Source organism: Melospiza melodia, chromosome 6 (assembly GCF_035770615.1).
Source record: "Melospiza melodia melodia isolate bMelMel2 chromosome 6, bMelMel2.pri, whole genome shotgun sequence".
Taxonomy (NCBI): domain Eukaryota; kingdom Metazoa; phylum Chordata; class Aves; order Passeriformes; family Passerellidae; genus Melospiza; species Melospiza melodia.
Window position 1 is genome coordinate 30,197,641 of NC_086199.1, and position 15,686 is coordinate 30,213,326.

The following is a 15,686-nucleotide window of genomic DNA, read 5'->3' on the forward strand; positions in this document are numbered from 1 at the left end:
AGACTGGGAATAATGGTTCTTTCTCCTTAACTCTCAGTGTTCTGGGGACTTACCTGTGGAAATGAGCCCGCCCCTGCCTGTGTCAAGAGAGGATGCAGGGCATATGTGTTTCTGGGCACACCTTGGGCAGATGCCACCTATGTGCACTGAAAAGGGGGACACTGAGATGGGCTTTGTCCTTGAGGCCAGCATGGGCCATGGGGTGAGAGTGTGCAAGGCAGGGCTGGAAAGCTTTCACAGTGTTTTGCTCTGGTTAGGTGAAATGGTGGTGTTGGATGTGTCAGCATGGCTCACGCTGTTACCGCACTGCTCTCCCCTCACCCTCATCCTGCCATGTTTTGACTGAGGCATAGACATGAGACAGTGAAGCCAGTGGTCTACACCAACGCACACCTAACCCCACCCTGCTGCAAAGGAGGAACAGAAAAAAGATCTCTTCAGGTGTCTGTCTTTAATCAACATGTGTTTCAGGTATTAAAGAAGCTTGGTAGAGAGAATGTCGGACTCCAAAACTGAAGGCAGGATCCCGGGCCTTGGTTATTGACAACTGGAAGAGGAAATTGGGAAGAGGTGAAGATGATGCCTTACTCTCCAGAGCTGTCCTCAAGTGAAGGTTGTGCAGCAAAACACATTGATGGGCTGACTGCCTTACCTTTCCCAGGGTGTATTCTGCTGGACCTGGAAGCGCTCCCTTTCCAGGAACTTTCGTTTTTAGTCCCATTGAGAACTTAGGAGCCCTGGTTTTGTAGATATCCAGATCCACCTTGGGAAATGCCGCAGGACCTGGCGTCTGCAAGAGAAGCAATGAGGTTGGTGGGTACAAGAAGCAGTGTGGATTCTTGCTGGGTGTCCATGAGTACTGTGCTGCTTTAGGTGGCTGGCCAGAGGAGCAGTATGGGAGCCCTGGAGCCTTGGGAATTGAGGGCTCCTTGGGAAGAGAGGTAGATTTCCCAGAGGGGAGATTACTGCCATTAATGCCAGTGAGCAGTACTGTGCCAAAGCTGCTGGTGTGGAAAAATGGGGGGGGGTTCAGTTGCTGGTGTTACTGGTAATAGCAGAGCCAAAGGCACTGTGGTTTCTTGTTCTTTTCTGCAGGTGCAGGGAAGTGTGTGTTATGTGGGGATACAGCAGGCACTGGGGCCTTTCTGCCCTAAGCAGAGTAGCTGAACTTCTGCTGCTGCTGTTAGAGAACAGAAGCGCAGCTCACCTTTGCCACATCTTGAAAACAGCTCTGGTATTGACTCTTCCCCTTCATGGAGTAGCATGGTTCAGCATGAGTGTATGCTGTGTTGGGTCCCAGAATCCTGGGCAAGGTGTAGGTGCCAGGACCTGGAAATGGAATAGGAAGACAGCGTAGGTCAGTCCTGTGGGAAAGGCCGCAATGCCTGGGTGGAAGAGAGTCAGCCTGCCAAGCTGGCTGTGAGGAGCAGGAAGGGTATCCTGCCCCTCATCCCGGTGCCTCTGGCTTTTGTTGCATGTGGTGTGCCTTGGCTGTTTGACACCAGAGGTGCTGGTTCTTCTGTGAGATGGGAGAAGTTGGTGCTGTGGGACAGCTAAAAGCTTGTTGAGCACACACTGTGTCTTGCTGCCCAGGCTTTTTGCTGGGCCTGTTGAAGAAGCTGCAGACGCTTCCTGGAGGACACGCAGGCTGTAAGAGTGTCTGTTTCCCCAAGTTCCATACCTGGTGTGCGGAAACCTTTCAAGTCCTTGTGTCGGGATGCCAGGCTATTCGCCGGTGCAGTATGGAAAACGTGCTTGTTGGCACGATCCGTGGTGTAGTCACCTGGGACAGAGAAGGAGACAAGAAAAGTGAAACTGGGAGCGTAACTGCAAGCCACAGAGGAGAAGTCAGGAGAAGGTGGAGGAGGTGCTCAGTCTTGCTTGTTTGTTTTCCATCTGGAACTCTCTGAAGCCCATTCAGGGCATGAGCAGTGGGCTTTGTGCCCCCCTGGCACAGGGCAACAGTAAGGCCTGCTTGTCCGGCCTAGATGAAGTGCTGCAGAAATGCTACTCACTGGGTCCAGGGGTGGACAAAATCTTGGTCTTGGGACGTGCTGTCACAAGTGCTGATGGAGCCACCTGCCTCCCAGTCTTGGTGATGGATGATTCAATGAAGTACCGAGGACCTGGTGAGCAGGTATCTGCAGAGGGAGCGTTGCTCCCTCGAAATGAGAACGCAGGGGCTCTGTCTTTGGTGGGATCATGAGCCATATGACCTGGAAAGAAATGCCTGTGAAAGGACCTGTGCCTGAAACTGAGTGGTGAAAGGAGGTTCCAAAGTGGTAGCAAGCACTGTGCTGTGCCTCCTGCTGCCATTACCTTCCCTGATATTTGGTTTACCTGTTAACCCAGGGAGCCCATACTTGGGGCCTGGGGTGCTGAATTCTGCAAGGATTGGGCCCCGTCGGGGATGAGGTCGCCAGTTGCCTACCCAGGGTCCCTCCATGCTGGTGGCCGGAGAAACTACAGGAAAAACTGGAGAGCTACCAAAGGGCTTCTCTGACACAGCACTGGTACAAAGCTTTCCTGTAGCCCAGAGCAGGAAGAAAGCAAACTAGCATCACGAGAGAAGGTGAAGGAAAGTGAAGAGCAACAAGGAGTAGCAGATGGAAGAGAAGCAGAAATGGGGAGAAGCTGCAAGTTAGAAGCAAAGATGCAGCAAGAACTCCTGCTGTGCCCTCAGGCAGCAATTGTTGGCGTAGAACGCAGCGCTGGCCTGGCTGGGGATAGCCTCCAGCGCGTCTACACACGAGTTTGCTCAGCTGGAGTGTGGCGCTGACTGGGTGATGTGCAGGGAGGGACACCAGCCCCTGGGTGACATCATAATCCATTGCTAGGTGGATCCATCAACATTGACCTCCATCACCAGGTGACATCCCAAAGGGCCATTCTCTCCCAGTGATGAGCAAAGCTCACTGTGATGTTGAGACCTGTTCATGCTGCAGTGCTGCCGTATTGCCTGCAGAGCTCTTCTGGGGCTGGGCATGGGCCTGCCATGGAACTGGCTCAGTCTGGTGTGGGGCAGCCCCAGTTTGTTCTCACACAGAGCTGCTTTTGTCCCCATGTTCCCAGATACCCAGCCCAGCTCTTTCTAGTACAGTGGTGCCTGTGCACAGGGCTTTTTTCACCAAACAGTGTGAAATAAACTCATCCAACACCAATTTGTTGTGAACAAGGAGACACGTCTGTATTTCAGTGCCAGCAAAAAGGGGGATTACTCCTCCGATTTTGTTCTGATTTGCAAACAAAATTCATCCATTTTATATGCTTTTTCTGCTGTGTCATTTTTACATAAGTTCTTTTACATAGTATACATCATCTGCCCATTCTTAGGTGTAACCTTTACAATGATTGGTTTCACTAGTTATATAACTACAATAATATTCCTACCCTATGACTATAATTGGCCATATCTACTGAGATCTACTGATTGGAATCCTTGATAGGCAAATTAGGATGGGAAGGGAAGGGTTTTCCAACTGGTGTTCATGACGATTAGCATAGTTTCTTGAACAAGGCACATGAGACCTGGTAACTTCTTGATAAGGTTTCTCTGACTGAATACTTTAAAAACAGCACTCCTAACATTCATATAACATATGCTTCAGGGTTTTCTACTTGTAATCATAGTAACACTTTTGCCTTTTTTATTATTAAATTATTTTATCAGTGTAATTGTAAGAGGCTAAGTAGACTGAAGTGCAGGTCACAGAGCTGAGAGAGGCTCCTGCCTTGGAGCACCTGAAAAAGCTGCCCACTCCAACAATTCCCACCCTGTTCCCCAGCAATCAGGGGATTTTGTATCCTTTTGGCATCACCACTTAGCCAGAGAGGAGAAACAGGCTCCCCAGGGGGACAGTAGAGTCCCATCACTGGCCACAATCAAGTTTGCAGTTGGCTAGGTGCTGGCTAGTCTCTTCCAGGCTGCCACTTCTGCACAAGGGCTGGATGAGGTCCCTTCCAATGTCCCTTCCCACCTGGGCTGTTGCAGGATTCTATGGTGATTCCATTTTCAGACTGGGAATAATGGTTCTTTCTCCTTAACTCTCAGTGTTCTGGGGACTTACCTGTGGAAATGAGCCCGCCCCTGCCTGTGTCAAGAGAGGATGCAGGGCATATGTGTTTCTGGGCACACCTTGGGCAGATGCCACCTATGTGCACTGAAAAGGGGGACACTGAGATGGGCTTTGTCCTTGAGGCCAGCATGGGCCATGGGGTGAGAGTGTGCAAGGCAGGGCTGGAAAGCTTTCACAGTGTTTTGCTCTGGTTAGGTGAAATGGTGGTGTTGGATGTGTCAGCATGGCTCACGCTGTTACCGCACTGCTCTCCCCTCACCCTCATCCTGCCATGTTTTGACTGAGGCATAGACATGAGACAGTGAAGCCAGTGGTCTACACCAACGCACACCTAACCCCACCCTGCTGCAAAGGAGGAACAGAAAAAAGATCTCTTCAGGTGTCTGTCTTTAATCAACATGTGTTGCAGGTATTATGGAAGCTTTGTAGAGAGAATGTCGTAGTCCAAAAGTGTAAGCAGGATCCCGGGCCTTGATCAGTGCAACCTGGAAGGGGAAGAAAAGAGGTGAAGATGGTGGCTCATTCTCCAGTTTTCCTCAAGTGAAGGTTGTGCAGCAAAACACATAATGGTAGGCAGGCTGCCTTACCTTTCCCAGGGTGTTGTAGTCTGCTGGACCTGGAAACCCTCCCTTTCCAGGAACTTTGGTTCTTAGTCCCATTGAGAACCTGGGAGCCTTGGTTTTGTAGACATCCAGATCCACCTTGTCAAATGCTGCAGGACCTGGCGTCTGCAAGAGAAGCAATGAGGTTGGTGGGTACAAGAAGCAGTGTGGATTCTTGCTGGGTGTCCATGAGTACTGTGCTGCTTTAGGTGGCTGGCCAGAGGAGCAGTATGGGAGCCCTGGAGCCTTGGGAATTGAGGGCTCCTTGGGAAGAGAGGTAGATTTCCCAGAGGGGAGATTACTGCCATTAATGCCAGTGAGCAGTACTGTGCCAAAGCTGCTGGTGTGGAAAAATGGGGGGGGTTCAGTTGCTGGTGTTACTGGTAATAGCAGAGCCAAAGGCACTGTGGTTTCTTGTTCTTTTCTGCAGGTGCAGGGAAGTGTGTGTTATGTGGGGATACAGCAGGCACTGGGGCCTTTCTGCCCTAAGCAGAGTAGCTGAACTTCTGCTGCTGCTGTTAGAGAACAGAAGCGCAGCTCACCTTTGCCACATCTTGAAAACAGCTCTGGTATTGACTCTTCCCCTTCATGGAGTAGCATGGTTCAGCATGAGTGTATGCTGTGTTGGGTCCCAGAATCCTGGGCAAGGTGTAGGTGCCAGGACCTGGAAATGGAATAGGAAGACAGCGTAGGTCAGTCCTGTGGGAATGCCTGGGTGGAAGAGAGTCAGCCTGCCAAGCTGGCTGTGAGGAGCAGGAAGGGTATCCTGCCCCTCATCCCGGTGCCTCTGGCTTTTGTTGCATGTGGTGTGCCTTGGCTGTTTGACACCAGAGGTGCCGATTCTTCTGTGAGATGGGAGAAGTTGGTGCTGTGGGACAGCTAAAAGCTTGTTGAGCACACACTGTGTCTTGCTGCCCAGGCTTTTTGCTGGGCCTGTTGAAGAAGCTGCAGACGCTTCCTGGAGGACACGCAGGCTGTAAGAGTGTCTGTTTCCCCAAGTTCCATACCTGGTGTTCGGAACCTTTTCAAGTCCTTGGGCCGGAACACCATGAGATTGGACGGTGCAGTATGGAAGACGAGTTTGTTGGCACGATCCGTGCGGTAGTCACCTGGGACAGAGAAGGAGACAAGAAAAGAAGTGAAACTGGGAGCGTAACTGCAAGCCACAGAGGAGAAGTCAGGAGAAGGTGGAGGAGGTGCTCAGTCTTGCTTGTTTGTTTTCCATCTGGAACTCTCTGAAGCCCATTCAGGGCATGAGCAGTGGGCTTTGTGCCCCCCTGGCACAGGGCAACAGTAAGGCCTGCTTGTCCGGCCTAGATGAAGTGCTGCAGAAATGCTACTCACTGGGTCCAGGGGTGGCCAAAATCCTGATCTTGGGACGTGCTGTCACAAGTGCTGATGGAGCCATCTGCTTCCCAGTCTTGGTGATGGATGATTCAATGAAGTACCGAGGACCTGGTGAGCAGGTGTCTGTGGAGGGAGCTTTGGTCCCTCGAAATGAGAACGCAGGGGCTCTGTCTTTGGTGGGATCATGAGCCATATGACCTGGCAAGAAAAGCCTGTGAAAGGACCTGTGCCTGCAGCTGTGTGGTGAAAGGAGGTTCCCAAGTGGTAGCAAGCACTGTGCTGTGCTATCATGTCCCCTGATAGTTGGTTTACCTGTTGTCCCAGGGAGCCAGTACTTGGGACCTGGGGTGCTGAATTCTGCAAGGATTGGGCCCCGTCGGGGATGAGGTCGCCAGTTGCCTACCCAGGGTCCCTCCATGCTGGTGGCCAGAGAAACTACAGGAAAAACTGGAGAGCTACCAAAGGGCTTCTCTGACACAGCACTGGTACAAAGCTTTCCTGTAGCCCAGAGCAGGAAGAAAGCAAACTAGCATCACGAGAGAAGGTGAAGGAAAGTGAAGAGCAACAAGGAGTAGCAGATGGAAGAGAAGGAGGAATGGAGAGAAGCAGCAAGTTAGAAGCAAAGATGCAGCAAGAACTCCCTGCTGTGCCCTCAGGCAATGATTGTTTGCCAGGCCAGCCGCAGTGGAGAAGCGCAGCGCTGGCCTGGCTGGGTGGTAGCCTCCGGCGCGTCTGCACGCGAACTTGGTCTGCTGGAGTGTGGCGCTGACTGGGTGATGTGCAGGGAGGGACACCAGCCCCTGGGTGACATCATAATCCATTGCTAGGTGGATCCATCAACATTGACCTCCATCACCAGGTGACATCCCAAAGGGCCATTCTCTCCCTGTGATGAGCAAAGCCCACTGTGATGTTGAGACCTGTTCATGCTGCAGTGCTGCCGTATTGCCTGCAGAGCTCTTCTGGGGCTGGGCATGGGCCTGCCATGGAACTGGCTCAGTCTGGTGTGGGGCAGCCCCAGTTTGTTCTCACACAGAGCTGCTTTTGTCCCCATGTTCCCAGAGACCCCGCACTGCCCTTTCTGGTCCAGTGGTGCCTGAGCACAGAGCATTTGTCTAATGGGTTGTGTCTGCCTGAACTGCTTGCTGTAGGGCTGGGAGAACTGACAGAGGCTTTTGCCTCAAAGTGTCTTTGAGAGCTGCCCACTCTAATTCTCACCCCGTAGAGTTGAGACTCTAGGGCAGAATCCTTTTGACAACACCTCTTAGCCAGAGGGGAAAAAAACAACCTCCCCAAGAACCAGAAGAATTAAACAAGTTTTTTTCTCAAACTTCTCCCCTGTTTTGCTTTGGCCTTTCCATTAACTGCTGGTCTGGCAGGAAAGGAGTGAGAAAGCAGCTGATGTGGCTTAGCTTCTGTCCAGGCTCTATAATTGAGCTTCTAATCTTATTTAGCAATAATGTAAGAATGCCCTTCTTTGGGGGTGAACAAATGTTGTGAGTTAGCTGTAACTGCCACCTGCAGTCATTTCCGATGGGAGATCCCCTGAAATGAGCTGGGAAGTTGATAGTGCCCAATGCCCAGCTTGTGCTTTGTACCTTTTGATACTTTTCCGAGGTCTCTGTGCTCTGAGCTTACTATTACAGGGGAGGGAAAGAGCAAAGCTATCAATAATATCAGTTGTTCTGGCCTCTCCATTTGAGGGCTGCCAGTTTCTGCATCACTCCTCAGATGCTACTGATGTCTTCAAGCAGTTTTCTCTCTTTAATGCCCACTTCTCCAGGTTATTTTGGGAGTTCATGGTCAACAGGATTTTCCTAAAGCAATGTTGATGCCTCAGGAACATATGAATTCTTTCAAGGTTTCCCTGGAAGGGTTGGACAAAGTTTCATTATTCTGATTTTGCCAGTAGTGTTTGAATCTCTGTGCCTGCACTATGAGTTCTCCTGCTAGGTTTTTCCTTCCCCAGACTTCCTGACTCTTTGTCAGTAATACCAGTTATTACCCATGCTTTGTTTAGTGACCCTTAAAGCTTTTCAGTCTCCAGGTTTTTATGGTTTGAGACCCTTATGGCTTTTCTTCCATTGCTGTGTTACATGGGCTGTGGTTAATATAGCATCAGTTAGGAAATACATTCTGAAGCATATGAATTGTGATTTGAATGGAGATGCTGTGGGTGAGGTAAAACAGTGGAGTGGCAAACCAGTTTAGAAGACATAAGAATCCTTTAACACAAGCTGATTTGTGTAGTGAAGGGCACTTAAACTTCAAAGGCACACACAGATGGGATTTTCTCCCACTGGTCAAGTACTCATGCAGTATAACCAGCAGTTTTCATAGCACTTGCAGTCTTTGATATACTAACAAAATTGTATATGAGCTTGTTCTTTTACCTTAGGTGAAGCAGATATTGAGAAGACTGGCAGGAGCTAATACATTATCAGTGTAGCTGGCTAATCACATTTCTTGTTGGATTATTTAGAAATGCCAGCATTAGTTGATGAGTTCCAGTTCTTGTGTTCTTGGTGTCATTAGCCTGAATCATCTGCATTCATTTTTTTTCATCTTTCTTTCCTTTGTGTCCTCATCAGTGCAAAGCTATCAAATAAGTTTTGTTTAGATGATGCTTTGGATCCTACTGATGGCTGCTCCTCCAGACTTGGGGCATAGTTTTCACTCTGGAGACTTAAAAAAAAGCCATTCCAGTAAACAGCCTTCTTGGGTGATGGTATTTTAACTGTGAAGCCTGCTGATAACAGCTACAGATAAAAGATTTTCAGTGGGTTGGAGGTGTTAAAGTTGGAGCCCAGTGATAACAACTCCCCAGAAGCATCCCACAGAAGGAGGCATTTGCCCTGGAGCATACTGATAGCAATCCCATGAACCATTCCTTGTGGAGAACATTCAAAAAATGAAGAGGACAGCCCTCAGCCCAAAGGCTGTTTCCCAGAGCTGCCATCACTGGGCTCCAGAGCCTAGAATGAATGAAAGCTAGAAGTTTATTCACATAGTGAATAGCAATAGGGAATGCCTTGCAAAACAGGATAATTTACTGGCATTGAATCTGGCAGTGGGTGTAACATACCTGGCACATTTTTAATATACTTAGCATATTTTATTTCAAACTTCTTAAAAGGATATGTTATAACTGATCAGTTTTTAGTGAGAGCATGGAGTAATGTTGCTGGAAGTTGTAGCCTGTATCAACACAAAAGGATGACAGAATTAAAAGAGTCCTATTAAAATTATTAACCTATTAAAATTATAAAAATTATAATTACTGTGTATGATATATTATTTACAAATAACTGGATACCTATACATTTTCACTGTGTGTTACAAGATCTTTGTACAGTACTCTTTAGGAAGTGACACAGTGGGCTTAATTAAAAAAAAATTAGTATAACAGATTTTTTTACCTGTATGTTTCAGAGATAATTTCAGTGATGTGGAGAATCCCTGCTGTACCTACAGCTCCCAGCAGTCAAATATCGAATTGTATGAGCTCTAGTGTATGCCACACATGATGCTTTCTTTAGACAAATAAAAGGAAAAAAATGCTACAAATGTCAGCAATTAAGTTTGATCTGGTTTCAAGTTTTGATTTTGAAAGAGATGGAGGCTTAAATATCTATAAATTTGAGGGCTTTCATGTCTGTGCTGTTTCCATTTTGATTCAGTTAAGGACAGAATTTGAGTCTTTACCTCTCATCAGCAAGGTCATCTTAACAATTAATGAAAATGCTTAGATAAATTTGTCTGGTTTTCTTTTTATCTGTTCCACTCCACTGTGGACATTTAACAGTAGTGTTCCAATGCCAAGAAATACTACTCAAAAGTTTAATTGCATGGAAGTGGCAAGAAGTACCCACCATGAGCGTTCTTTTGGTTCAGAGAACACAGACTAGAGTTATCAGACCCTGCTCTATCTCTCTTTTTAAGAAGAATGTTAATCATTGACATCGATTCCACTAATATGTTTGGTGTCAACTGTGTAAATGCACTTAGAGGTCCTGAGGCTGTTTCTATAAGCCCTTCAAAACTGCAGAACTGCTGCTTCAATCTAAGGACTCATATGTGGAATGCTTGCGGTATGACAGATGCTTTTTGACATCAAAATGAAAAATAAAAGAGAAACATAAGCCCCAAATCATTAATTACACTTTTTTCCTTAGAATATTAGATGATAACTATATATTCATAGCAGAAATTAATTTGATCTAGCAATTAAATAAATGCCATGTATTTAATAAATCCAAACCAAACCTTTAAAACAAAAATTTGAGATTGCACAGGCATCCAAATCTGTGATATCACATAACTTATGGTTTATACAATCAGGAACTGGCTTGTACAGCTCTAATCCTCCAAGAGAGCTCATGGTATATGTGGGATAACTATGAAAACCAGCATGGGATGGGAGAATGTGTTCTATAGCAGGGCTGTGTTTCTGTGTTTCTAGTCACCCTGCACAGGTGTCTGGCCCAGAGAAAGGTGGAACTCTGGCCCCTTCCTCTCCACCCTTTATTGAGTTGAAGGGAGTTGCTCTCTCAGGAAGGAAATGCATGCCAAGTACAGCTTGGCTTGTTTACCCCAGAACAAGGGGATAATCCAAGGACAGATTAGGAGTCCCACTGTGCAGCATCTTCTTCTGGGCTGCTAGCTAGTTTATACCAAAGAAACCATTACATTAATTTTACTTCAGTTAACATTTTAACTTTAACTCTTCAGTTACCTTAGTGGGAATTCTTTTTTTTTTATTTTCATGTAAAATAGCATAGGCTTGAAATTAAGTCTGTGATAGGTAATTTGGGGTTTTTTAATAATCATAGATTTATTGATGAACTTTTCAAATAAAAAGCAGAAAAAGAATAATATCTTATAAAGTAAAGAATATTATCTAAGGGAAAAAAATAGTTTGCAAGGAGAATATTACCTCCTATTTTTGGAATTTCTGTGAGATTCCTGTCTCGGCTGTATTTCAAGAATCTGTCTATAGCTTGCATTCCTGAGCCTATCAGCCTTACAAATCGGTTAATAAAAGTCAATCAGTGATTGTTTAACTTGCCTGCTACTGCCTGAAGCAGAATTACAAAAGCCAAATGTGTTCAAAACTCCACCAGGAGTTTCTGTCATCTTAAAACTCCAAGTGTATGACCTCATGGCAACTAAAAAATAAATATTCCACAACAGCTTGAAGAAACTTGCAGTTACTATGCATTCATGTCAACAAAATAAGAAATCATGCTTGAGGAATAGCAATGTTTTCACTTTCTGCTCTTAGAATGATTCATTTAGAAATGGAAACTAATGGCAAAAGGATGATGAATATGAAACAACTGACAAGTAGAAACTAACAAATGCAATTAATTAGAAAATAGTAATTTGATTGCTAACTGAGGAGGTTTATAAGCAACATAGAATTGCCATGTGCATTAATCAGGTGCAATTAACTCTTCAATACTAAGACTCCTCATATATTCTGAATATCCTGACTGATTTACCATGAATTTCTACATAGTCCTGATTTTGAACTTTCATTAGTGTTCATTCTTCTGCATACTCAGCTAGGGTATATTTTGTTTCATGAAGATGACTTTCAAATGCACTAAAGTAATTTGTTAATGCAAATTGTTTTTCTTTCATGAAGTCACACACAATTTTTGTTAAATGTAAGGAGAAACACTCTAAGTAATTGCTATAGAAACAAACCTGCAATCAGCTTTCATTAATTTTTAAGTGAATGAGGGGTGTGATTCTTATAATGAAACAGTATTATATCTTCTTAATCCATTGCTCTAATTTGTAACTTTGACCTCAGAATTAGTGAGAATATTTTACTCATGTTATGGGAATTGGAGTTAGGAAATAAAGTGATTTTTTTTTAGTCCAATCAGGAATTTTAGTTCAACTATTTTAGCAATAGTATTTTCATACGCATTTTCTTTTGAAAATAATAGCACTTCTCACCAACACATGTTCTAGAATCTTTAAGATTATATAAATATAGCTTTAAGATGTAAAAATTTGGAAGAAATTCTGTATCTTGGTTGCATAACCAGAAACCTATGTGCTGTTTTCCTCAAAATCTAACAAAATTAGATGCTGACCTTAAAACTACATCACATGCTGTTCCTATTTTTCAAATCTCATGATAGATCATGGTCTTGAGTTTAGAGGACATACATGTGAGAACATCTCAGGTTTTAGAAGAGGCATGGATCTGAACTTAGAGAAATGCTGAAGAAGTCTGTGTTGCTTTTAATGAGGATGGATTATTTAAATCTATTTAAATTTAAAAAGTTAGAGTTTAATGTTAGAAAAGTGAGACTTGAATATCCACACTGCTGTGAAATTCTGCAAAATGAGGAGTCAGACTTGGGCTCTCATCATCAGTTTCCCATTGACAGGCAAAGTGATTTCCAGTCAACGTGGATTTATTTATACACATGGTTTAATTTCAGAATGCATAGTTCAATGCAAAAGGAGATTGGAATATCAATTGATTTCAGTGCAGGTTTTTTTTGTTTGTTTTTGTTTGTTGTTTTTTTTTCATATTTGGCTTGTTATGAGTAGGGTTTTTGAAAAAAATTCTTACAGTAAGCATCTCAGTAAGCAAAGCTCATGAAGGCTATCAAGAAATACCCTTATATTTCGGTAGAAATAGAATATTTTCATTTCGTATGGCAATCAGCCTAACTCCTCCGAAGGCCTCAGAATCAGTTCTGCTAGTTTTTCTCTTTCCTCTGGTTCATTTCTCAGGAACTTCAAGGGAGTATAACCCAAATTGGTGCTACTGGTTCATTTTCCTCTCAAGCTTTTAAAGGAAAATGTTGAGATAGGTCAGGCCACGTGCAGTCTTGCTTTATACAGTTACCAGACTCGTACCATTAGAAAATGTGGCACATTTATTTTAAAGCATCCTTTCTACTGCAGTTGTGTGGAACAATGATCTGCTGAATTTAATTCACAGATCAAAGAGGGAGGAAATTAACCAACACAGTAAATTGATTATTTCATGGGTGACATAACCAAGGCAATGATTTATCTTAATAAAGAGCAACATCCCTCTAGTCCTTAACTGAATTCCAGCCAATGCAATAATACTCAGTTGTTAATGACTTTGATGTTGATGTGGAAAAGTGAATGACTGTATAATCACTGAAATGAGACCTCATCACAGTTGGAAATGTTTAAGCCAAATCATTTTGGACTGTGAAAAGAGCCCTGAGTGGTATAGATTGGCTGGGTCCCAGATTTTCAGCCTTAACTAAACAGGGCCTGAAAACTTTATCATACTGCCATGCCTCAGGCTGGTCTGCAATTCTGACAGCCCCAGAGAATTGCAGTTTAATGTATATGTGTGGACTCACTGCAGAAAAAGCATTCAGGATGTGCAAAATGCCACGGAGGTACACGAAACCCACCTCACGCAGGTAACCAACTCAAACTTTGACTCCCGAGCAAGTCCAATGGCCAAAACTGGCAGAGAGGGGCAACCACGACACGCTGGTGACACTGAGCAGGCTGCAGGCTCGGCCTGGGGCAGCTCGGGCGCTGAACCCCGGGCAGTGCCGGTGGCGGCTCCCGGCGGAGGCCCGGCCCAGCCCGGCCCAGCCCAGCCCGGCCCAGCCCAGCCGGGCACAGCCCAGCCCGGCACAGCCCAGCCGGGCACAGCCCAGCCGGGCACAGCCCGGCACAGCCCAGCCCGGCCCAGGGCATCGGGCACAGCCCAGCCGGGCACAGGGCACCGGGCACAGCCCAGCCCGGCCCAGGGCACCGGGCACAGCCCAGCCCGGCCCAGCCCAGCCCGGCCCAGGGCACCGGGCACAGCCCAGCCCGGCCCAGCCCAGCCGGGCACAGGGCACCGGGCACAGCCCAGCCGGGCACAGCCCGGCACAGCCCAGCCGGGCACAGGGCACCGGGCACAGCCCAGCCCGGCCCAGGGCACCGGGCACAGCCCAGCCGGGCACAGCCCAGCCGGGCACAGGGCACCGGGCACAGCCCAGCCCGGCACAGGGCACCGGGGCTGCCCTCGGGCCGTGCCGCGCTCGGTGCCGGATCCGCCCCGGCGGCTGGGTGCGCCTGCCGCACAGCGCCCGCAATAAATACATACCTGTCTGTCAGCAGCTGTCTGTAGGAGAGGGAACAGGAGAGAGGGAACAGGACTCAAATAGGAAAAATTGTACTGAGAGCTTAGGTTTATATCCCATATCACTAAATATGGTTTAGGAGGCTGAAATGCAGCATTAGTCATTTGTAGCAGCCTTCACCTCCCCCTTTACCCTTCCCTACGAACTCTTACAATAACAAACCAGGCTAAAATTAGAGCTGCTTTATAGTACGTTAATTTGGTCATCATTGTCTCGGCACTGATTGAAGATCTCACATCAGTAGGAGGGATACCCTTTACATCTAGCTTCCCTGATGCTGATGCTCAGCTCTTGGATCCAAGGGGGAAGTCAGGTCATTTTTTTTCCACTCATGTTTCCTTCACAACCACTCAGTTCCCAGAGAAGGATTCCTAGAACTGACATTACCCCGTCCATGCCTTGTTAACTTTTCTTTTTTAAAAAAAAAGGACAGGAAGAACAGTTTGCATTCTCCTGGCCTGGCTTTGCCCCATGCACGCTGTGAGAAATCAAGAGGAGATGAGGGAGGAAGATGATGGCAATTTACAAAGTGTGCAAGTCCAGCTTTTCTAACCTCAGCAGAGATGCAGAGGCAGCTGCAGGTAGGTTTGGAGGAATTTCAAGAACTCACCCTATTTGAATACCACACAGCCTCCAGGCTCCAGAAACATGATACTCTGATGCTGATCATTTAAGGGAAAAAAGGGCTAAGGATTATTAAACCGCTCATCCAGGCCTGCAGCTGGGGGTGACTCAGAGTGCAGAGTTGGAAAAATGCCCATGTGGCAAGATTAGAAACTCATTTGTGTAGTTTATGTGGCCTTGCCAGGAGCCTCCGTTTTTTCCAAACCTTCAGTTTATTAACTTTAAAAGCACTCCTTTCCTGTTGGGGATCTGGCATGGCTGCAGCCCGGCAGCTCTTTCTCCTTTTGCATTTAACAACACTTAAAGGCTTTCTTTCCTTTTCAAAATCGACTGTGTGAGATCATCTGGAATTTTCAAATGTGCTCACTCTTTCTTTTCATTTCTTTCTTTGTCCCAGGGTTCAATTTAAATCCAAGTGCTTTTAAACTAACTGTATTCATCCAGCCAGCACTTTCAGGAGTATATGTTATGAAAGCAGGAAAAGAAAAGGCCTTCTTGTCATCAAAACCATAATAATTATGTGTCAAATGTAATTACTGCTCTGTGGGTAATACATCTAATACTCGGTGACAGAGTAAGCAGCCTGCAGAAGTAGAAAGTAACTGGTGGCAGGATCAAATTTGATATAAAATTAACCATCATGCTTAAATACTCTGTCTCATAAAGTTCTAACAAAAATGCAAAGGCAAGAAAAAAAGGGCTTTTTCTTCATCTAAAATTGTTAATGTGCAAAAGCTCAGTTCTCTCCACCTCCATACAATGAATCACAGCTCTTTTAAAATAAGAAACACTGCTATAAATGTGTACATTACAAGGATCACACTCTTGTGAAGGAGCTCATCTAACAGGAAGGAATTAAGTGTGGGAGTTCTCTGCTCTTAACC

The 15,686-nt window shown here is 45.9% G+C and overlaps 2 protein-coding genes across 3 annotated transcripts; both read right to left on the reverse strand.

Moving 5' to 3' along the window:
- Window positions 1–451: 451 nt before the first annotated feature.
- Window positions 452–2,564, reverse strand: LOC134419779 (ciliary microtubule associated protein 1A-like). Its single transcript, XM_063159392.1, has 6 exons — window positions 2,341–2,564; window positions 2,016–2,216; window positions 1,682–1,783; window positions 1,208–1,329; window positions 653–790; window positions 452–547 (listed from the first exon to the last, which is right to left on the reverse strand). Exons 1-6 carry the CDS (start codon window positions 2,444–2,446, stop codon window positions 452–454), a joined length of 765 nt encoding a protein of 254 aa, XP_063015462.1. The 5' UTR covers window positions 2,447–2,564.
- Window positions 2,565–3,261: 697 nt separating this feature from the next.
- LOC134420363 (ciliary microtubule associated protein 1A-like) lies at window positions 3,262–14,404 on the reverse strand. Of its 2 annotated transcripts, none has more exons than XM_063160471.1 (6): window positions 14,142–14,404; window positions 6,023–8,710; window positions 5,686–5,787; window positions 5,221–5,342; window positions 4,664–4,804; window positions 3,262–4,561 (listed from the first exon to the last, which is right to left on the reverse strand). In XM_063160471.1, exons 2-6 carry the CDS (start codon window positions 6,441–6,443, stop codon window positions 4,466–4,468), a joined length of 882 nt encoding a protein of 293 aa, XP_063016541.1. In that variant the 5' UTR covers window positions 6,444–8,710; window positions 14,142–14,404; the 3' UTR covers window positions 3,262–4,465. The 2 variants fall into 2 exon arrangements, with proteins under 2 accessions (XP_063016541.1, XP_063016540.1); XM_063160470.1 differs by having other exon boundaries at window positions 6,023–9,223.
- Between the last annotated feature and the right edge of the window lie 1,282 nt (window positions 14,405–15,686).